Source organism: Lutra lutra, chromosome 14, assembly GCF_902655055.1.
Source record: "Lutra lutra chromosome 14, mLutLut1.2, whole genome shotgun sequence".
Taxonomy (NCBI): Eukaryota; Metazoa; Chordata; class Mammalia; order Carnivora; family Mustelidae; genus Lutra; species Lutra lutra.
The window spans coordinates 60,632,289-60,656,211 of record NC_062291.1 but is presented as its reverse complement, the minus strand read 5'-3'; the positions used below and the strand labels follow the sequence as shown (position 1 = coordinate 60,656,211).

At 40.4% G+C, this 23,923-nt stretch overlaps 2 protein-coding genes across 2 annotated transcripts in view; one reads left to right on the top strand and one right to left on the bottom strand.

The window, feature by feature from the left end:
• Window positions 1-12,718, top strand: part of SEC31B (SEC31 homolog B, COPII coat complex component) — a 68,583-nt gene extending 55,865 nt beyond the window's left edge. The window contains exons 25-26 of the mRNA XM_047703427.1: window positions 928-1,038; window positions 12,247-12,718. Of these exons, the coding sequence (XP_047559383.1) occupies window positions 928-999 (72 nt within the window). The 3' untranslated portion in view covers window positions 1,000-1,038; window positions 12,247-12,718. The remainder of the gene's footprint in view (window positions 1-927; window positions 1,039-12,246) is intronic.
• Window positions 1-23,923, bottom strand: part of WNT8B (Wnt family member 8B) — a 62,290-nt gene that overhangs the window by 22,632 nt on the left and 15,735 nt on the right. The window contains exons 3-4 of the mRNA XM_047703430.1: window positions 15,119-15,177; window positions 2,359-2,456 (exon numbers count right to left, since the gene is read on the bottom strand). Of these exons, the coding sequence (XP_047559386.1) occupies window positions 2,359-2,456; window positions 15,119-15,154 (134 nt within the window). The 5' untranslated portion in view covers window positions 15,155-15,177. The remainder of the gene's footprint in view (window positions 1-2,358; window positions 2,457-15,118; window positions 15,178-23,923) is intronic.

Genomic DNA, 23,923 nt, shown 5'->3' with positions numbered 1-23,923 from the left:
GTGGAGGGGAGAGAGAGAGAGAAAGGAGAAATGGGCAGAACTGGGCAAAACCTAGAATCATTATGAGACATCATTTGAAGTAAAATGAAGGCAACAGTTAAGGAAAAACATGTTTTACGGCCATTCATGCCAGATGAGTAAGAGTAATGGAAAGAAAAAGTCAAATTGGCTCATCTCTGGCCACCATTGTAACTGTCACTCTCTGCTTAGCTGCGTCACGCGTTCCCATTCTCTTTTTTGGGGAGCCATTTGGATTAAGGAAAACAGATTCAAAGAAAAGATTTTTCTCAAGTTACTAAAGGACAATTCTCAGAATTGTCCCAACAAGAAGAAATGGTAGAGAATGCTTTTTTAAAAAGTTTCCAGTCATCTTGCCTTGAGAACCCTAGTTAAACTGCATGCTGTAAGTCAGTGTCATCTTTATTTCCTCCTTTCAAGCCCAAGAGCTTCTGTTGATGGACTTTTTTGACAGTAATTTCAGGCAAGCCTACAATTGAACAGCCAAGCAGAAATTGTGGTTCTCTATTTGTTAAATGCTTTTGAGGTCCTTACATAAAAGGTTGGTAATGAAGTATTAAGAGAAACATCTGAAAGGCTGTGGTTGGTCAAATTTCTCTGCATGGCACAAAGGGGAAGGTGACCTTATGCAGAACCCTGATAGTTCCATTATAAGAATAATCAAGATTTAATGTTAAATTTAAAAATCACTCTTCAAATGCTACCAGAAACAGATTCTTGGCAAAGTGTAAGTGTTTAATTCAAATTAGAGCTTATAGAGAAAAAGCAATTAAAATCTAATTACATTATACAGGAGATTTGTACATTTTCTCCTCAAAGTCAGGCAAGGCGAGGAGGGGTTCTTAAACCCTGTTTTTAAATTAGAACTTTCTTTTACATCTCTTTTTTCTTTTTTCTTTTTGAATCCAGACACTTGAATTTGGACAGACAAGCAACCCAGCCACCTTTCAGTGTGGCTGTGTCAGTATCAGAATGAAATGAACATGACCCCCTCCAGCAGGGAAGGAACACACAGTAAAGGTATTTTTTATAGAACAATTCTTCACACTGCCCTGGTGACTGGGGAAAGGAATCTCGTGTTTCTCTTTTGCTGATACTGAATCAGCTGAAGAATACCATGAACATCAGTAGAAATGCTCTGAAATAGTCTCCGCTCCCTTTTGTCTTTTTGTTCTCATGAGGGGAAAAAGAGAGAGACTTTTTTTTTTTTTTGAACGTGAAATATTTAATTAAAATGCCAATTAGAAATGAACCAATTATTTGGTGGTTCACTTTGTAACTGGAAGTGTTGCAAATGACTGCGTTAACTTGCAAATCATTGTATAAATTGGGCATATTTCTTACCAACTCTGTAATAAAGATGGCTATACTCATTTATGATAAGAATACCTTCTTGGCACAGGAAGCTGATTGCAGCAAAGAAATGCCTATCCTCACTTCCTCAACAGTTTATGCAGCAGTTGGATTCAGACCTTGGTTAAACAGATGGTCAAAATGCAAACCGATAAAGAGGCTGAGCTTGTGTATCTCAGTTGGGGAGAAACTCCAAACACCCTAGCAACCTGCACTTTCCAGGTCTGTCTTTTGTATCCCATTGTGTTAACTTGTTAACATTTCCGTGTATAGGTAACTTCATGTGATTCCCAAGAGCTACATGAAACTGACAATAACATCACCTATCATTGGTGAGGTAGTTTATAATTTCCAAAGCACTTTCACCAACATTGCCTCATTTTCGGAGCAACGTAGAAGTGTTTGTAAATTGTATACATTAAATAAATTTGTAGAAAGTTTAGATTTCTAAAATATTTCATTTCAAATGTGTTTATTCACCCAATACCAACTCAACAGCTCGAGCTAATTTTTATCTCTAAAACATGATGACGTAGTTACTTGGAATATTCTGAAAAAAGTGAAGTTAAGTCAGAAAGTGCAAAGTAAGAGCCCATTGCATTTTGTCTCCAGCCTTCACCTCAAAGATCAGATTCAAACACAGTAGAACTTGCTTTGAACCACCTTCCTTTTCTCCACAATGCTGACATCAGGATTTGGTTAAAAAGGGGAGGAGGGGGGGGGGAACTGTCCATTTCCCCCAAAACCACTTAGAATATTTGTAGTATAGCAATTTATTAATCTGCTTTTAAATCTATTACTTAATTAGTCAGGGTCCTAAAGATTTACTGAAATCCGCCATAAATTTAGGAAGAGCCCCTACTCCATAAGAACAGTTTTTCCTAGGAAAGATCCCAGATCTTCCCACACTTCAGGAAATGAAAAAGAGCCCTCTCCCTTACATACATTTACTTAGTCCCATTCCAGGTAGGAGTCCAGGTTACTTACCAGGTGTAGCTGAGTCGGAGGATACAGGTGAAAAGGAAGATGCACACAGAAGGCTTCATAAGCAACATAATCCTCAGGAGCAACAGAGATAGAAAATTCTAAAAACGTGGGAGCCAGACAAGATGGGGAAATATACTCCTCAGTGGGAGTGGGGTGGAATTCTCCTCAGGTCCCAACTTTCCTGGTGTGTAAGCGATCCCAAACAGAGTTAAGGGGAGGTGAAATGGAGCTGCCAAACTTCCAAAGAAGAGATTATCTACTTAATTAAAGTTTTTTTCCCCCTTCTAAGTCCTTCAGCCAATCAGAACTCAAGTGCCAGAGAAAGATTGAGTCGATCAAAAGAACACTCCAGGATCCTCCCAGACAAATGCAGAAGAAGGAGACGAGGAAAAGGGGACAAAGAGAGGAACACGGAGAAAGAGGACAAAGAAAGAAGGGGGGGAGGAAAAGAGACATAGCAAATCCCCTCCACATAATCAGCGCTTGGGGTTTCTCTCCTCCCTCTTGCCTATGCCCTCCCGCCTCACCACTACCTCCCCCACCCATGCACACTCACCCGCAGACTGAGACACACAGAGAGGATAGCCTGGTCCCCAAAGGGATTTAGAAGGGACTGTGCTTTCCCGGTTGTCCTTTGTAGGGCTTTGAGCCTTAATCTGCATTCAGAGTAGCTTTCTTCAGAGAAAAATATACCATGTACTGGGTGAGCCTCAGCCCTCTGATTTGCAAATGTGGGGATTCAACCCAACCACCTCTGTAAGTTAGAAAGGAGCTTGGGCTACTTTAGGGAACCTGAGGGTTTCTTCCTTTCAACTTTTCCATGGAACACTTACTTGTTGAACGCCTGTTACATTCTCAACCCCACGCTAGGCAGCGTGGACATTTTAAAAAGACAAAACGTGATTTCTGCCCAAGAGACACTTACAGCCCAGTATGGTGGTAAGATAAGAATGTAATTTAATAAGGCATTAACTTGTTTCAAAGTGCCTGTAAATCATATAGGCTTATTTAGGGAAGGGTTTCTACAGAAGGTAGAATCTGAACTTCAAAGACGGGTTGAGATTTCAATAGGTAACCCAGACCCTAAGTTCTTAAGACTCCGGTGGTGAAGCAAGTAGGGCACTGAGATTCTTGCTCACACATCTGAGTTGCTGCCCCTTTTGTCCACTAGAGAGGAAGGGTCACCTCAGCCACAGTGTTGGGGTCCCCAGAGGGCCCCCAACTGACTTCCACATGGCCACATCTCCTGCTTTGGCATCCACATCTCCTTTCCTGAGGACTCCCCCAGAGGCAATGGTCTGTCTTTGTTCTCTTCCTTTCATCCTCGTTGCTCACTCTTCAGAACCCTTTCCAGACAGATCTACACTGGCAAACTCAAGTGACAAATAAAGAATTAGCAGATTAATTCATTATCAAATTATTCAGGCGGGATGATTGAGGGCTCTTGACCTAAATATTTTGACTATCTTTGTCGTCCACCTGGAATCTTCAAGACCAGGTCGTTATTTGGGATTCCTAACTGTGACATAAGCTTGGTGGGTTTTGACTCCCACTCAACTTTAGGTCCTCCGTTCTCTCTTCTTTTCCCCCTCAGCTTTATTGAGGTATGATTGACACATAAAAATTGTATAAATTTAAGGTGTACGATGTGATATTTTGACATATGTATATATTATATTGTGAAATGATTGCCACAATCAAGTTAATTCACACATCTATCACCTTACATGGTGTGTGTGTGTGTGTGTGTGTGTGTGTGGTAAGAAAATTTAAGATCCGCTCTCTTAGCAGATTTCAAGTATTATATACAGTAATACAAGTATTATTAACTACAGTCACTGTGCTGTACATTTGATCCCCAAAACTTACTCATCTTACAACTAAAAGTTTGTACCCTCCTAGATCTCTCTGTCTTTTATCATTCAGGGCACCTGGGTGGCTTAGTTGGTGAAGGTTAAATGGTCGACTCCTCAGATTCTTGGTTTGAGCTCAAGCCTCTGACTCTTCACTTAGGCTCAGGTTGTGATCTTGGATTCCTGGGATGGAGACCAGCACTTCTTGGCTCAGCAGGGAGTCTCCTTCCGCTCTTCCTCTGCCTACCCCCCACCTTGTTCTCTCTCTCTCTCAAATAAACCTTTAAGAATAAGAAAGAAAGAAAGAAAGAAAGAAAGAAAGAAAGAAAGAAAGAAAGAAAGAAAAGAAAGAAAGAAAAAGGAAGGAAGGAAGAAAGAAAGAAAAAGAGAGAAAGGGAGAAAGAGAAAGAGAGAAAGAAAAGAAAGAAAGAAAGAAAGAAAGAAAGAAAGAAAGAAAGAAAGAAAGAGAAAGAGAGAAAGAAAGAAAGAGAAAGAAAGAAGCCAAGTCTTTAAGACCTAGTGTCAAGTCCTAGGAAGGTAAAGAGTAATGACTCCTGAATTTCAATCTTGACTTCTTCCCTGACAACAATAGGAACAAAGTTCTTTCCATTTACTTGACTAGGGAATTAATTCCCAGGGGATAGAAAAAACTTCTAGGAGGTAGAACAGGCTTGGGTGATTTTTTTGTGAAAAAAGAGTAAATTTAAAACAAGTTTCTTGATGCACTCCACCACCACCTCAGAATTTTTTCCCACAAAGGGAAAATTTAATACCTTTATCTTTTGTAAAAAATTAATGCATTCTCATTGTAAAAACGTAAACGTGACAAAATGCATTAAGAGTACAAATCCTCTTTGACGACCCACTTCCTACTCTGCCCTCCAGAGTCTGGTGCTTAACCAACTGAGCCCCCCAGGCACCTAAGTGGTAAACTCGTTTAAATGACTATTAATGTCCTAACACTCTGCTCTATTTTTTAATCCCTATTTAAAACTTTGATAGTGTCTCATTTGCTTTGTCGTACTTTTTCCTGAGAAAACCTAGAAATGTTCATTTGTCTCTGTATTTAATTGGCAAAAACTTAATGGTCTATGATGTGTCAAGCCCTGGGTAAGACCCTGAATTAAAATGAATAGAGAAGTCTGTCACCACATTTACAGTCTGGAAGAAACAGATCAGTACACTCCGAAGTGGTAAGGGAAAGAAATGCATGAGACACTATGAAAGCATAGTGGCTGGGTATCTAAAGAAACAGGAGGGGGTGCCTGGCTGGTTCAGTTGGTTAAGCATCCGACTCTTGATTTTGGCTCAGGTCATGATCTCTGGGTTGTGGGATCAAGCCTGAGTTGGGCTCCGTGCTCAACAGGAAGCCTGCTTCTTCCTCTCCCTCTCCCCCGCTTCTATTTCCTCTCTGCCTGTGTCTCTCTCTGTCAAATACATAAATAAAATCTTAAAAAAAAAAAAAAACAAAACAAGAAACAGGAGAGAGCAGACAGGCTTCTGAGCATATGTAAAGAGTGGGGGAGCATCCAAAAAATAAATAAGAGTTCATCAGTAGTCACAAGGAGGAAGGGCATTCCACACAGAAGGAATAACAAATCTGTGAAGCATTGGGGTACCTGTGGAGAACTGTGGTCAGTTCTCTGTGGCTGCAGTGCGGGTGATATGGAGATGGAAGGCCAGAGAATTAGGTAGAATGCGGTGGGGGTGGAGGGTAGGGGAAGGACCTTGTGCTGAGGAGTTTGGATTTTATCCTGAAGGCAACTGGAAACCACCAAAGGGTGATGAGCAGATGTGTGACGTAAAATTTGTATACCTGATGGATTATTTTTTGGCAATGATGGAAGATGGCTTAGGTGAGACTAGAGGCAGAGACAGTTTAGAGCCAGTGGCAGAAACCCAAGTGACGAGTCTAGAAGACCTGTACAAGTGAATACGGAGCCATGTTAAGTGAATGAAAGAGGATGGAATTAGCTCTTCAGCCAACGGAGGCCACTGTGGTTGAATATATGCTTGACGCTTCATGCTTACTAAGTTTTCAGTACTTATTATTAATATTTTAGTCTATTGTTTTCCAGAGTATTAAAAAAAAATCTATTCTTAAATTTCATCTGCAGACAGGGGCACCTGGGTGACTTTGTTGGGTAAGTGTCTGACTCTTGATTTTGGCTCAGGTCATGACCTCAGGGTTATGAGACAGAGCCCCGAGTTGGACTCTGCTGGCCGTGGAGCCTGCTTAAGATTCTCTCTCTCCCTCTGCTTTCCCCTACCTGCCATCTCTTTCTCTCTCTGCCTCTCTAAAACACACACTCACACACACACACATTGATCTGAGGGCAATGTTTAGGCAACAGTATCCTTTTTAGATTGAACCAGGCATCCAAAAAACAAGCAAACAAACACCTCTTTATAAACAAAATAAAAAGACTAATAGAAATAGAAATATTTTCAACATCTATGTTGCTCTTATACAAACTATTAGGATTGAAAAAAAAACAGCCCTATTTATATGGGTAAGCTCTTTAAAAATTAAGAAATAAAAAATGCAAAATGCAGATGAAAAAATTTAGCTTCACTGATTTTGAGAAAAGACAGATTAAAACAATGAGATACCACCTTCATTTATCAAACTGGCAAAGGTTTTTTTTTTTAAATGGGACCTGGGGCACCTGGGTGGTTAAGTCAGTTGAGTGTCTGACTCTTGGTTTCGTCTCAGGTCATAATCTCACAGTTGTGGGATCAAGTCCCACTGTGGGCTCTGTGCTCAGCATGGAGTCTACTTCAGATTTTCTCTCCCTCTCCTTCCCACTCAGTCTCTCTCCAAATAAAGACAGTAAATAAAATCTCTTAAAAAAAATGAGACCCAATATTGACAAGAGTATTGTGTTTTGTCAAATGGTCGATTTACACACTGAGGAGTATGAATTAATCCAATGCTTTGCAGAGCAATTTGATAATATGAATTTAAAATTTCAATCAAAATAATTAACAATAAATAAATAAATAAAATTTCAGTCACCTTAATACATTTGATCCAATAATTCCACCTTTACAACTTTTGTCCTATGAAAGCGCAATCAGACGATGTTTTTCGGGACATGTATATAAGGGTATTCATTGAATTAGTATAAATAACAGCTTCGGTAGAACATTTTTTGAGCGTCCACCCAGCTCATAATGACTGCTTTTATGGGCTACTCTACCTCCAGTTGGGGACCTTCAGGAGCGACTTTGTGCCACAGAGCAGCCTCTGCCATCCGCAACACAAATGGTTCTAAGCTGGTATCATCCAGCTAAGCCAGTCAAGTTTCCTTCCCTGAGAATTTGGATGACAGGGGAAATGACAGAGGAGAAATGGTGTCTCTGCCAAGCTGAGCTTCTCAGGGTCTTTGAGATATATTCATTCAATGAATTTTTTTTTCCAAAAGAAGAAGAATGCTGATGGTAGAGAGAGAAGTATAAAATAGCAAAATGCATTCCGAAATAGGTGACTGAGAGAGTCCAGAATACCTGTACGAGTGAGTGGAAAGAGCCAGGCTGAGCGTAAGCTTTTGTACAACCAAAAAGGATAGCAGCAACCGGTTTAAGTTGATACCAGCCTGAGACAGTTTAATGCTGAATAATGTGACTTGTGGCAATGATCCTCTTTCACAGTAAATGACCTCTGCTTAGAATTTCTAGTCTTTATATAGAAATAGGCAGAAAGCAATCAGTAACCCAGGGATCCTGGTTAATCCACTCCTTTTTACTTTACTGTGCCATTTCCACTCAATGCCAAGATTGGAAGAAATATGCCAAGACTGAGAAAGAAAAATTGATAGGGAAAACTAATTTTTTTTTTTTTTAGCATCCCTTTGCTGTTCACATATTTTATTCCTAAACAATACTGTTTGGCTTGGTTCTTTGAACGATATCAATGAAATTGCACCATACGTATTCTTCTGCAGTTTGCTTTTTTTCATTTAACATTACATTCCTGAGATTATCCTTGCTGTTATGTGTAGCTGTAATGAATTTATTTTCAGCGGGATATGGAGTATTCAATTGTATGGATTTATCCATTTTATTGTTGGTAGTATTAGGGTTGTGTCAGACCTTTTGCTAGTACTTAACAGTGATGCTGTGAATATTCTTATACATGTTTTTGAGAACACGTATCCCAACAGATTCATTAGTGTATATACCTTAAGTGGAATTTGTGATCATAGGGTTAGCACATCTGTTTTACAAGATAATGTTAAATTGTGTTCCAAAGCAGTTGCTACAATTTACACTGCAACCAGCATTTCGCACCCCTTCAGGCACTTTATGTTGGGTACATTTAAGTCTTTCACCTACTTTTTCTATTAGATTATTTGTCTTTCCTATTTTAATGATGTATATAAATTCTTTATATACCCTGGACATTCAGCTTTTGTCAACTGTATGCATAGCAAATGTCTGCTCCAAATTTGTGGTATGTTTTCTCACTTTCTTGATAGTGTCTTTTGATTAATAGAACTTAATTTTATTTTTTTTTACAATTTTTTTTAAGATTTTATTTATTTATTTGACAGAGGTAGACAGTGAGCACAAGTAGGCAGAGCGGCAGGCAGAGGGAGAAGGAGAAGCAAGCTCTCTGCTGAGCAGAGAGCCCAATGCGGGGCTCGATTCCAGGACTCTGGGATCATGACCTGAGCCAAAGGCAGCCTCTTCACTGACTGAGCCACCCAGGCACCCCTAGAACTTAATTTTAATGTTATGATTAACAACATGTAATAATTTAGTATTATTACTGGTAGTAATTTATTCATATTACTATTATCATTTCACATATTGTTTATCCCTCTGTATCTTATTTAAGAAATCCATCCTTACGCCTATGTTGTAAAGGTAGTCTCTTGTGTTGAACTTAACAAATAAGTAATTATACGTGAAGCTCATAGAACAGTACTTGGCACATGAAAGCAGATCAGCTCTTTTTAAAAAGATGTATTTATTTACTTACTTATTTAAAGAGAGAGAGCACAAGTGGGAGGTGCAGAGAGAGAGAATCTCACGCCGACTCTGGGCACCAAGCACATATCCTGATGTGGGGCTTGATCCCACGACCATGAGGTTATGACCTAAGCCGAAATCGAGAGTCTGACGCTCAAACAACTGCACCAGCCAGGCACCCTAAAAAGGCACCTAAATATCATTATTGATATTATCATGTCTCATCAATTCATAGATGCATATTTTTTCACATTTATCATCTGTGGTAGGTTGAACAGTGTCCTCCAAAGACATCCACATCCGGAAACCCTGAACCTGAGACACTTACCTTAACGTTACTAAAGTTACTTTGCAAATGTGATTGAATGAAGGATTCTGAGAGGGAGAGATTATCCTGGATTACGTGGGAGGGCCCTCAAATGTAATTGCCAGTGTCCTTATAAGGAAGAGGCAGAGGGAAGTTGGATTGTGGTGACAGAAGGGAGAAGGTGTGATAGGACGTGGCAGTACAGAGAGATCTGAAGGTGTTTTGCAGGTGGGCTTGGGAGAGGGAGGAAGAGGCTACGAGCTAAGGAATGCAGCTGTAGAAAATGGAAGAGGCAAGGAAATAGGCTCTCACCTAGAGCCTCTGGAGGGAAGATGGCCCGGCCCACACTTGCTTTTGGCCTGCAGAAACTGATTGCAGACTTTTAGCCTCCAACTCTGTTTGAAGCCCTACAGCTGTGGTCATTTGTGATGGGAGCCACAGGGAACTAACACAGCAGCTCTTAAAATTGATGGGTCTTCCATGCTCACCAGCCAGGCAACAAGTCACAATTTAATTGTTCTTACCTGCCCTTCCAGGAACCTGGTTATGACTCCTGATCTCATACTGGACAATGGCAATTCTTTGAGATCTCAAAGAACAGACATTTAAAAAAAATTTTTTTTTTAAGATTTTATTTTTATTTATTTGACAGACAGAGATCACAAGTAGGCAGAGAGGCAGGCAGAGAGGGAGAGAGAGGAGGAAGCAGGCTCCCCGCTGAGCAGAGAGCCCGATGCAGGGCTCGATCCCAGGACCTTGGGATCATGACCTGAGCCGAAGGCAGAGGCTTTAACCCGCTGAGCGACCCAGGTGCCCCAACATTTTTTTTTTTTTTTTTTTAGAGAGGGAGAGAAAGAGGGAGAGTGGGGAGTGGCAGAGGGAAAGGGAGAGAGAGAATTTTCAGCAGGCTCCATGCCCAGAGGGCTGCCCGACACAGGGGCTCCGTCTCATGACGAACTCTCCACAGCTAATCACAGAGAGCAGTCCACATTGAAAACAGATCTTATTAAATAAATATCCAATCTCATAGCAAAATACTCAATTGAAAAAAAAGAAGCAGCAGTAGCATCAGTCATCACCAGGGTTCCTGATGGTAGAGGGTGCTGCTGTGTGGGAAACACAGCTGTCAAGAACGGAATCAAAAACTATTTTTAAAACTCAGGCTCTGAATATGAAAACATTTTAGGAACATTTTGACTAGTTTATTTCCCTCAAATTTTCTTTCTTATGCATGCATTTAAAATCTTAAAAAATTAAAAAATAAGTTTATGATCGTGTAATTTAAAAAATTCTAAGTAGTAAGAAAACATTGTCCTACAATTTTAATAGCAATGTTTTTCCTTCTTTTTTTTAAGATTTTATTTTTTAATTTATTTGACAGAGAGAGAGAGAGCAAGATCACAAATAGGCAGAGAGGGAGGCAGAGAGAGAGGGGGAAGCAGGCTCCCTGCTGGCTCCCAGGACCCTGAGATCATAACCTGAGCTGAAGGCAGAGGCTTAACCCACTGAGCCACTCAGGTGCCCCTTTCCTTCTTAATATAATGGTGCATTGTAGAATTGTTGGCATCTGAGATTCGAACACATTTATTATTATTATTAACGTGTGCCTTTGGGTCTTGTTTAAGAAATCCTTTCCTACCCATCAGTTGTACAGATAGGCTTTGATGTTGTGTTCTAAAAATGTTATAGTTTACTCTTTACATTACCTTCCAGGATCGCTTAGAATGGATTTTTGTGTATGGAGTAAGGTAGTTATTTAGTTATTTTTCATCTGTAACCGAGTACCATTTATCAAAAAAGCTATCCTCTTTTTCATGGTTCTTTACTATCAGCTCTGTCATAAGCCAAGGTTCCATTTATGCACGGGCCATTTTATTTCATTAGTTACATTGTCTCTAAATCAGTAAGATCCTTTTTAATTACTAGGGATTTATAATAATTCTTTATATTTTGTATGGGAAGTCCCTCCATCTAGTTCTTTAGAACCGCCTTGTCAGTTCTTCCCTCCTCCCAAAATACTTTCAGGATTTCGATTGGAATTTGTCATATCTGCACATCAGTTTGGGGAGAACTGGCATTTTCTCAACACTGAGTCTTCCAGTCCACAACTATGATAAAACCCTCCATTTACTCAGGTCTTCTATAATGTTTTTCAGTGAAGTTCCGTAATATTTTCCATCAAGGTCATAGATGTATTTTGTTAGGTTTACCCCTAAGTACTTCATATTTTTTATGCCACTGTAACTGAAATCATTTTTTAAAGTTTCATTTGCTAACTGATTGTTGCCGATACATAAAAATTCAGCTGATTTTTATGCATTGGCTTTGTATCCCGAACCATTATTCACCTTAATTCCCATGTTTTGTGGGATATATATGTATATTATTTTTTGCTTTTTTCTATGTTGACGCATCTATAGGATCTGAAAATGGTGACTCTTTTTTCCTTTGGTTTCTTTTTCTTGTTTTTCTGTGTCAGCCAATTCCTCTAGTCCAATGCTGAATAGAAGTATGGTAGTGGCAACCTTTGTATTCTTCAGGAAACTGAAGGGATCATTTGAATGTTTCACCATAAACTAAGAAACTCAGCATGGTGTTGTGATAACCCGTCCCCAAGATTGCCCCCAAACAATCTTTGTCTAACCCTGAACAGGGCTGACCTGTGTCATAGGATCTGAGGAAATGGCGGTTTGACCTCTGAGACTAGGTTATAATAGATACTGCGTTTTCCCTTTGCTCTTTTTTTGGAAGCCAGGAGCTGTGTCGGGAGCATCCAGATGCAGCCTTCCGTGGGGTCAATGCAGCAGAGAAGCCCTCGGCCAGCAACCACCATCAATTCACCAGCTCTGTGAGTAAGCCGCCCCGGAAGTGGTTCCTCCAAACCCTGTCCTGCCTTCAGACAACTGCATACTGACCAGTATTCTTGGGGTTTCCTCAGAAACTCTGAGCTAGAGCCACCCAGCTAAACCGCTCTTAACTTCTGACCCACAGAAAGTGTGTGAGAACACAAATGTTTGTTACTGTGTGAAGCCATTAAAGTTTGGGGTAATCTGTCAGTGATGGATCCCCGATATGGGGAATTTTTTTAGAGGCTTTATCAGAGAAGGTTCCCACTTATTCCTAGTTTAATAAGAGATTTCTAAGAGTTATGAAGGATTTTGAATTTTATCCTATACATTCTCTCCATCTAGTGAATAAACATGTTTTCTTCCTTTATCATAAAAAAATACATGAATCATATTGGTTGATTTCCTTTTTCTTTCCTTTTTTGTTAAGTTTTCATTTAAATTCCAGTTAACACCTGTAGGATTAATGTCAGGGGTATGATATAGTGATTCAACACTTGCATACAACACCTAGAGCTCATCACAAGTGTGCTCCTTAATCCCCATCCCCTGTTTCACCCATCTCCCCCACCGCCCACCCCTACCTCCCCTCTGATCACCATCAGTTTGTTTTTTGTAGTGAAGAGTCTGTTTCTTGGTTTGCCTCTGTCTTTTTTGCCTCCTGTATTCCTCTTCTTTTTTCTTAAATGCCACATGAGTGAAAATACGTGGTATTTGTATTTCTCTGACTGACTTATTCCACTTAGCATAACACCCTCTAGCTCCAACCACATGGCAATTGGCAAGATTTCGTTCTTTTTGATGGCTGAGTAATATTCCATTATATTTATGTACCATCTCTTCTTTATCCATTCATTAGTCGATGGACACTTGGGCTGTTTCCATAATTTGGCTATTGTAAATAATGCTGCTATAAACATGTGCCCCTTTGAATTAGGATTTTTGTGTCCTTTCGGGTAAATACCTAGTAGTGTAATTGCTGAGTCTTAGGGTAGTTTTATTTTTAACTTTTCGAGGAACTTCCATACTGTTTTCCAGAGTGACTGCCCAAGTTTGCACTCCCATCAGCAGTGCAAGATGGTTCCCCTTTCTCCACATCCTCACCAATACCTGTTGTTTCTTGTGTTTTTGCTTTTAACCATTCTGACCAGTGTGAGGTGATATCTCATTGTAGTTTTACACTTGATCTTAGCCAAAAGGCTGAGAAGTGATTTTCATTGTAGTTTTGATTTGCATTCCCCTGATGATAATGATGTTGAGCATCTTTCCATGTGTCTGTTGGAAAAATGTCTATTCATATCTTCTGCTCATTTTTAATTGAACTATTTGGCTTTTTTGGGTGTTGAGTTTTGTAAGTTCTTTATATATTTTGGATACTGATCCTTTATCAGATATGTCTTTGGCAAATATCTTCTCCCATTCCATAGGTTTGCAGATTATTTCCTTCACGTACCAAAGCTTTTCATTTTGATGTGGTCCCAGTAGCTTATTTTTTATTTAGTTTCCCTTGCCTCAGGAGACATATCTAGAAAGAAATTGTACACTACCCAAAGCAATCTACACATTTAATGCACTCCTACCTATCAAAACACCACCAGAATTTTTCACAGAGCTAGAACAAACAATCCTAAAATATTATATGGAACAACAAAAGAACCCAAATAGCCAAAGCAACCTTGAAAAAGAACAAAGCTGGGGGCATCACAATTCCAGACTTCAAGTTCTATTACAAAGCTGTAGTCATCAAAACAGTATGATACTGGCACAGAAATAGACACAGAGATCAATGGAACAGAACTGAAAACCCAGGGTGCCTGGGTGGCTCAGATGGCTAAGCGTCTGCCTTCAGCTCAGGTCATGATCCCAGGGTCCTTGGATCAAGTCCCACCTTGGGCTCTCTGCTCAGCAGGAGGGCAGGGGGGGCTGCTTCTCCCTCTTCCTCTGCTCCTCTCCCTGCTTGTGCTCTCTCACTCTCTCTGTCAAATAAATAAATAAAATCTTAAAAAAAAAACCTGAAAACCTAGAAATGAACCCACAATTATATGGTCAATTAATCTTTGACAAAGCAGGAAAGAATATCCAATGGGAAAAAGAATGTCCAGTGGGAAAAACAAATGGTGTTGGGAAAACTGGACAGCAACAGGCAGAAGAATTTTAATTCTGGAGCACTTTCTTACACCGTACCCAAAGATAAATTTAAAATGGATGAAAGACCTAACTATAAGGCCGAAAGCATAAAAATCCTAGAAGAGAACACAGGCAATAATTTCTTTGACATCAGTCCTGTCCTTTTTTCTTCCTTCCTTCCTTCTTTCCTTCCTTCCTTCCTTCCTTCCTTTCTTTCTGTCTTTCTTTCATTAATTTGATGAAGTCTTCTTGGGGTATGCATTTGGAAAGATATCCTAAACTTGTTCTATGGGGGAGAGGTCCTTATTATCTTGTTTAATAAGTATTCATTTATTAAAGAGATTTTAAAATAAATAAATAAATAAATAAATAAATAAATAAATAAATAAATAAGTAAATATATTGTTTTGTTTTTAAAGATTTTTAAAATTTATTTGACCAAGAGAGAGAGATCACAAGTAGGCAGAGAGGCAGGGGGAAGCAGGCTCCCTGCTGAGCAGAAAGCCCTATGCCACCCCTTTTAAAAATTTCAGACCTTGCACCTGTGACCTGCTTTGTGTGGGTGGCTGAAGCACAGGTGGGCCAGCCATGCTGAGGAAGCTTTCCTGGGATCTACACACTCTAGCTATTTTGCAACTTCTCATTTGTACCTGCAGATTCTTGAGAAGGTCCAAGCATCCAAGCATCCTTATGAATTCACATGCAGAACCTGTAGAAAAAGAGATCAGGAAAGAAGTGAGATGATGTACAGACTGCTCTTTTTAAGTTGAAATTTCTGTACATAGCACATTTGAGCAGCAGTAGTTATATTGAGTGCTGGACTCACAAATGAAGCTTGAAACAGAGAACTCTGACAAGGACAGAAAAGAACAGTGTTAGAAAGTGTGAGAAGTAGCACTAGTGTTAAGAGGGCCAATAACAAATTTATTACTGATTATAAAAAGGCAATTTAATGATTCCGTTGAGAACCAAATGAGAAGAGACAGCAATTGCCTTAGGAAGGATTTAGGTTGGATATTAAGAGGACCTTTCTGACAATGAAAAGTTATTGGATGCTGGAATTCATTTTTCAGAAAATGGTGGAATCGTCTCTGGAGGTATTTAAGGAGAGAACAGGCTACACCACTTTCAGATTGCTTGAAGGTAGTTCATTCATTCATTCAACACGTATTTAATGAGCACTTGTGTTGTGCTAGAAATTGCCTATGGAGAAATGGCCTATGAATCTGGAATGCAGCTGTGAAGAAAGCAGAGACTAACTCATGTCATGGAACTTACAGAGGTGGGAGAGGAGATAGATATTGAACAAATGACAAACTAATTTCAGATGATACGTGCTATGAAACAAGGTAATTAATAGGAAATGACCACAGGCCTTTTATTTATTAAGATTTATTTATTTATTTATTTGAGAGAGAGAGAGAGCACACGTGTGTGTGTATATGCACATGATTAGATGGGGGAAGGGCGGAGGGAGAGAGAGATTCTCAAGGAGGCTCCCTGCTGAGCACAGAGCCCTACTTGGGACTTGGTTCCAGGACCCTGAGATCATGACCTGAGCCAAAACCAAGAGTTGGATGCTTAACCAACAGAGCCACCCAGGTGCCCCAAATTTCTATTTAGGTTGTGTGATCATAGAGGACATTTCGGAGGAGGCAATTGATGAGGTGAAACCTGAAAGATGAGGAGCCTCCCGGAATAGATTCAGGGAAGAGCATTCCAATGAAAGAGTAAATACAAAGGGCCAAAAGTAGGAACAAGCTAGGCAGGTGTACAGAGCACAACAAATACCTGCACAGTTGGTGTATAGCAAGCGAAGGGGGGAGAATGAGTTAAGGTAAGTTCAAAGAGGTAGCACAAACTAGATCAGAAAGAGCCTTCAGAGTGTTTGGATTTCATTGAAAGGAAAAGGGAAGCCAGGGGAGTATCATGTATGGCTTATACTATGCGAAAATCTATTCTGACCATTGTGTGAAGGATGGATTAGAAGGGTGTAGAATAGAAGCAGGGAGAACAATTTAGGAGGCTCCTGTGGTAGTCCAGGTGAGAGATGGTGGGGCTTGGCCAGGGGTGGTAGCAGTGGACATAAAGAGAAGTGGAGAGACCAGCAGAGTTTTTTTCAGGACTTTGGTTCCATGATTGTCCAGAGGAGTTATATTTCTATTTTTTCCAACAGAAAAATAATACAAGGAGAATGAACATTCAAGGAGTATGAACATTTTACTTTTATTGCCTGTGATTTCACAATGGTGTGTATTCTTATATCGTTCGGGGATAGGAAAGGCATTCTTGAAGTAAGAGCACTAATGAAATCAGTGTCACAGTAGTGTTATGGCATGGTCTTTTTGGAGAGGCATTCTTTGCTTTAGACATCGAAAATGGCTCTTCTTGCTGATCACCTGAAATCATGCCATGCTTATTGGAGAAAAGGCTAAAAAGATAAGTTATAGCATCTTAAACATAACCTGGTTTGATAAGCTAAGGACACCATCTTTTGTTTTGTAGGGGGAGTCACTGAAGTTTTTCTGAACAAAGGAGTAACATGATTAAAAATTTTTAAAAAATGTTAATTTGCTTTTAAAAATGTCTCTGGTGAGAGATCCTAGAGATAAGAGAATCACTTATAAAACTCTTGCCATTATTACTTTGGAAAGGAAGGGACTGATGAGATTAGAAACATCTTGGAGGCTGGTTCAATCAACAGAACTTACAGATGGAACTGATTGGAGTCAGTAAGTAAAATAGAAGTTGTCAGAGGTTGTTGGTTATTGCTGAGATTTTGAATCTGAATGATAAGGATGCTGTTAAGAGAAAGAGTACAAAAAAGGAGGTAGTCTGGGGCAAGAGGAAAGAGAATAGATCTATTTCACAACAATGTGAATATACTTAACACTACTGAACTGTATCCTCAAAAATAGTTAAGATGAGGGCTCCTGGGTGGTTCAGTTGGTTGAACATCTGCCTTTGGCTCAGGTCATGATCCCAGGTAGTCCTGGAAAGACCAGCCCCACGCTGGGCTTTCTGCTCCCTTTGCCCCCCACCCATGCTCACTCTCTCTATCTCAAATAACTAAATAAAATCTTTTTTTAAAAGTTAAGATGGTAAATACTGTGTTAGGTATTTTTTCCCCCACCAAAAAAAAAAAAAAAAATAGGATAAAGTTAAAAATTAAGGCAAGCTATTCTGTGTTGGCAACAGCAACCTGCTAAAAGACATACTGTAAAAGGCAAAACTACAGAGACTAAAATCAATGATTGCCAGGGAGTGGTGGGGAGGGATGAACAGGTGGAGCACAGAGGATTTTGGGGATGGTGAAACTATTCTGCATGATACTGTGGTAATAGATATGTGTCATTATACATTTGTGCAAATCTATAGAATGTTCCACCCCCAGAGTAAATCTGAATGTGTCAGTGTAGGTTCTTGATTATAACAATCTCTGGCCAGAGACGTTGATAGTGGGAGGGGCTGTGGATGTGTGGGGACAGAAGTTGATGGAAAATCTCTGTACTTTGCTGGTAATTTTGCTGTGAACCTAAAATGGCCCTGGAAAAATGAAGTCTTTTTGGAAAAAAAAAATGTAAAAAAGCTAGAGGACAGCTTATTCTGGTATTAGAAGTAGGCATGGGCAGAGGTAGACTTCCCACGCTTAATTAGGGCCCCTTGAACTGCCATGTTGTTGTAAAATCTACAGAAATAAGGCATTTTTTGGTATTTCTTAAAGAGGGCTCCCCATATTGCATAAGGACTCATAAAATCTGGATCAGTCCAAGATGTAAGGGATCCTGATCCATTTCACTCTCTTCACCTGAGTGTTTTTGTAACTAGCTAGAGGATACCTTCCTAGGAAAGGGGATTTGAATTCTAATTAGCAAAACAACTTCAATAGCACTGAACAAACTTTTAATCTATTTTAGTTTAAGCTAAATTAAAAAGTTAAACATTTCTAAACATTTATGTTCCCAATATAGCTGGAATCTCTCCCAATGGTAAGAGTATCGATATCCCATTATCCCTACATTGGATGTTCTTATTTTATCTTTGGTATTTGTCACACTTTCTCTTGTATTTTTTTTTTTTAAATGAACCCAATGCAGGCTTGAACTCATGAGCCTGAGATCAAGACCTGAGCTGAGATCATGAGACGCTTAACTGACTGAGCCACCCAAGTGCCCCAATTTCTTTTTGGTTTTTAAATTTCCCTCCTTTTCACCTTTTATTTATCTTAAGGCATCATCTGTGATATCTTTTTGCTGTGATGTTCCTCATCATTTAATCTTTATTTCTGAATTTTTTCTTTTATTTCTAATTCTTCTGTGAGTTTTTTAACTTTATTTCTGAATTTTTCTCTTTCAGTTTCTACTATTCTTTTATGTTTTGTATTATTTGTAAATGGCTTTCTGTTTGTTTTGAAGCAGAGTAAAGTAGTTGTAGTCTTTCTGGTGTGCTTAGATTATCTGTAGAAATGTTATTCTGCTTCTTATTTTCCTTTTCAGGATAATGACTTCTTTTATCGATTTAACCTTGATACTTTTCTGTTTTTTTTTTAAAGATTTTATTTATTTATTTGACAGACAAAGATCACAAGTAGGCAGAGAGGCAGGCAGAGAGAGAGAGAGAGGAGGAAGAAGTCTCCCCGCTGAGCAGAGAGCCCGACGTGGGGCTCGATCCCAGGACTCTGGGATCATGACCTGAACCGAAGGCAGAGGCTTTAACCCGCTGAGCCACCCAGGTGCCCCTCTGTTTTTTTTTTGTTTGTTTGTTTGTTTGTTTGTTTTTAAGATTTTATTTATTTATTTGAGAGAGAGACAGTGAGAGAGAGCATGAGCGAGGAGAAGGTCAGAGGGAGAAGCAGACTCCCCATGGACCTGGGAGCCCGATGTGGGACTCGATCCCGGAACCCTGGGATCATGACCTGAGCCAAAGGCAGTCGTCCAACCAACTGAGCCACCCAGGTGTTGTTTATTTTTTTAAAGGTTGATTTGTTTATTTATTTATTTATTTATTTTAGATTTTATTTATTTATTTGACAGAGAGAGATCACAAGTAGGCAGAGAGGCAGGCAGAGAGAGAGGGGGAAGCAGGCTCCCTGTGAGCAGAGAGAGCCCGATGCGGGACTCGATCCCAGAACCCTGAGATCATGACCTGAGCTGAAGGCAGAGGCTTAACCCACTGAGCCACCCAGGCGCCCCTGATTTGTTTATTTTTAAATAGAGTATATGCGTGCGGGCATGTGAGCTGGGGAAGGGCAGGGACAGAGGAAGAGAGAATCTTGAGCACACTCCCCACTTTGCGTGGAGCCTGACAGGGTCTCGATCTCACAACCCTGGGACCTGAGACCAGGACATGAGCTGAAATCAAGATCAGAGATTTAATGAACTGAGCGACCCAGGTGCTCCTCTGTTGTTTATTTTTATGTGCTATTGGTTTTCCTAAAATTTTAGGAGATATGAGTATAGTTTAGAAGGATGGTAGCTTGCTGACTGGAGCTTCCCGACATTGTTCCCTCCCCGACTTGATCTGGACCTTCTCTTTCCTTGACTCTGCTATCCCAATTCTGCTGAATTTTGATTCTCTCAGTGTGTGGCCATATCCCGGAATGGAGCCCTGGCTGGTCAGTGTCAAGAGTTGCTAAGGGGTTAGATTGCTCTAAGATGCAGATTTGAACCATGGGCCCATGCCCTCAGCCACTAATAGGATTAGGCGAAACTCTCAGTTTAATCTCATGTTTTCAAATTGACTCGCCTTCCTTTCCTTGACTGTTTTGGGGTTTTTCAGTTTGGAGGGGGTCTGTCAGAGGTCTTGTTGCTTTCTGGCACAGATGCTGAAATTATGCAAACATGTGGCTGTTGCTGATTGGCTCTCCCCTGCTTGGCATTCGTGGAGATACCCTGTCACCTAGCTTTACAAAATGTGGTCCATAGATTTTTTGTTTGCTTTCTGTTGCTCTCTCGCTTTCTATGTGGGGATTTAGAGAGATTAAAAAACTATGGTGTCGGGGCGCCTGGGTGGCTCAGTGGGTTAAAGCCTCTGCCTTCGGCTCAGGCCATGATCCCGGGATCCTGGGATCGAGCCCCGAATCGGGCTCTCTGCTCAGTGGGGAGCCTGCTTCCTCCTCTCTCTCTCTCTTCCTGCCTCTCTGCCTACTTATGATCTCTCTGTCTGTCAAATAAAAACAAACAAACAAACAAACAAAAAACTATGGTGTCATCACTGCCATTTATCTACTATCTGTATTTGATTTAAAAAAAAAAAAGATTTTATTTATTTATTTGACAGACAGAGATCACAAGTAGGCAGAGAGAAAGGCAGAGAGAGAGGAGGAAGCAGGCTCCCCACTGAGCAGACAGCCCGATGTGGGGCTCGATCCCAGGACCCTGAGATCATGACCTGAGCCAAAGGCAGAGGCTTTAACCCACTGAGCCACCAGGCACCCCTGTATTTGATTTTTTTTTTAAAGATTTTATTTATTTATTTGTCAGAGAAAGAGAGCAAGAGTGTGAGCACAAGCAGGGGAAGCAGCAGGCAGAGGGGGAAGCGGGTTCCCTGCTGAGCAAGGAGCCAGATGCAGGACTGTATTTGATTTTTGAGATGTATAAACTGAGACTTTCTAATTGTTTTTTTTTTTTTAAATTTAGAGATACACAAAATAAAAAGGGAATGCTCTCCTCTCTGCTGGCCCATTCTCTGGGGATATTTACTGTTAAGAGGAACATATTCTTCTAAACATTTTTCTGTCCCTTCACCATACACACACACACACACACACACGTATATATGTGTTTTTTCCTACTGCTCACAGTCTACATTTTTATTGCAATTTGGTTTTTCCCTTTAATGATATGTTGGGGACATCTTTAAGGACTAATATAGTCTGATAGTTTTGTTATTGATCACCATTACCAGGTGGATAGTTCCCTCAAGAAGGATACAAACTGCTTTTGGTTGCTTTGAAAATAAACATTTAAAGAGTGTTAAGATCTATCACAAAAGAATTGGTAGTATTGGTCTGTAGTCTGAGAAAGCTTTGGTACTCGGGGCCGCGGCGCAAGGCCTCCATGACCTCTCACTGCTTTTCTTGAAGAAAATTGTTTGGTGGCATAGTCCAGAATGGAGTAATCCTCCGAGGTGGACTTTCCTGATGCTATTCTTCCTTTTCTCCCGCTGGGTATGAGATTTAATGGGCCAAAGAAGGAGACTATTGAGTCCCCTTGTGAAATTATATGGCCTGGTGACCAGGGTATTCAGAAAGTGAGGCTCTGGGCCCACCTCTACCACTTCTCAAGTAGCTTTGAGCAAGTCCTTTTACCTTTCTGGGCTGAAAGACAGATTTTATTTGTCTAGAAAATTGTTTCAGTTTGTGCATTATCACTTAATTTCTAAAAGGAAAGAAAGACATATACTTTCCAGTTCTATTTGGTAAGCATCACACCTTTTTTGCCTTACATTCTGCCCCTTCAACCATGTGCATGATCTGCTTGACCCCTGGGAGCTTTTCAACTTGCTACCCTGGGATTCCATAATTCTTTGTCCTCCCCTCTCCCAGTCTATTACTGAAATAGACTTGATATATAACATTGTATATGCATAAGATGTACCACATGCTGATTTGGTACATACATATATATATAGTGAAATGATCACCACTCTAAGTATTGTTCATATCCATCACCTGGGACTATGTACTTTTTAAAGCCCTGGGTCTCAAAGTGTGAGCTGGGGGTTCAAGTGGAGAACCCTGTGCCCCACACTGGGTTCACTTAATCAGAATCCTGCTGAGTGGCCTCGGAAACCACACTTTTATATGTGATCCTGATTATTCTATTGCTCACCAGAGTCTGAAAACTCGTGCCCAGGTAAATTCCAACTATATCATTCTAACATTACAGGGGTGGGGGGGTGTGGGAAAGGGAATTAAGATGGATAAATATAGTTATTGTATCTACCCACGCCAACTCTAGGGAGGGAAGCATGCTTTCCTTGCTTTACTTTCTTCCCAAGTGATTGGAGAGCAGGCCAGCTGTTCTCAAAACAGGCCATTGGGACGTGGAAAAACTGTGAACACAGAGAGTCATTAGATGACACAGGTGCTTGAGATAAGTTCTAGAGATCAAGGGAGCCTGCTACTACTACTATGAATAAATGACATTTATTAAACACTGTGTACCAGGCAGATGGCTAAGGATTTTAAATGATCTCATTTGAATCTTATAACAGACTTCAGAGGCAGGTATGACTAATTGCTATTATAAATAAAGGCAGAAAGGCTAGGTAACTTTTTTAATGTCTCGTAGCGGATGACTTATTAAATTAGGATTCAAATTCAGTTCTGAATGATGCCAAAGATAGCCAGATCACCCTTGTTCCCTAACTGGGATGATTGGTACATAAAAGGGAGACAGGGACGTCTGGTACTAGGGAATTACAAATCTGTTGTGTCACAGAGTTTTTGCCAGAAACGGGCAAGAGAAAACACCAAACAGAGGTCTGCTTAGTAAGCTCCTAAAAGATGTAGATGAGTTTACTCAATAAATTGTGTTCTTATTTCTTAGAGGACTCACTAGCACAGAATAGATTCTCACTGCATTTGCTGTTATTGAGTTGAAAAATGGAAGCCCTATTTGCAGAGCCCAGAAGGACTGCTTCCTCTTAAATTATTGTTTCCCTTCCAAATCTTGTGTAGGCGAACCCCTAGTGATCTTCAGGAGAGCTCTCTAAAGACAGATGACTGGGCCTCTCCTCAAATTTATGAATCAGAGTTTCTTGGGGTGGAATTGAGTCTGGGAATTGATATCTTTAGAAGTGTCCTCCTGGTGATTCTGGTGAGCAGCCAGGTTTGAGAACCACTGGGTTAAATGACCCAAAATGAATTACTTGGATTAGGGAATGCCTTTACTTACTGCAATGGATCTGATTTGAGGAGCCAGGGACAATCTATCTGGCAGAAAGAACTGGCTTGCTTTCTTAACCTCTTCAGCTTCCTAAGCCCTTGTGCTCCCACCCTGGGCTTCCTCCTCTCTGTCCCAAGTCTTCCTACCCTAAGCTGGCTGAAAAATGACCTTGAGAACAGCAGTGCCACATTGTGGAGAGAAGAAATCTAGTGCTACAAAATGAGCAGGTCGGTGTCCTAAAAACAAAAAACAAAAAACAACAAAACAAAACAAAAAACCCCCCACTAGGGCTGCAATTGCCACTTTGTCCAGCAGGGTGCACCACTTCCTTATGTTTTTAGGTGAGGCAGTTTCTTTTCCTTACCTATGAGTTAATCTCTGTAAACATCCCCTAGAAGTCATGGGGTGGAACATCCTTGCCAGATCAGAAATCCCAAAACCTCCACGCTGTGAAACTGGAATGAACTGGGAAGAGGCTCTGCCCAGGCCCGCACTGGCCTTCTGCTGAGGTTAAAAGTCAATCGCTGTGACCGTCTTGGTTAGAGTGAAACTATGGTAATCCCC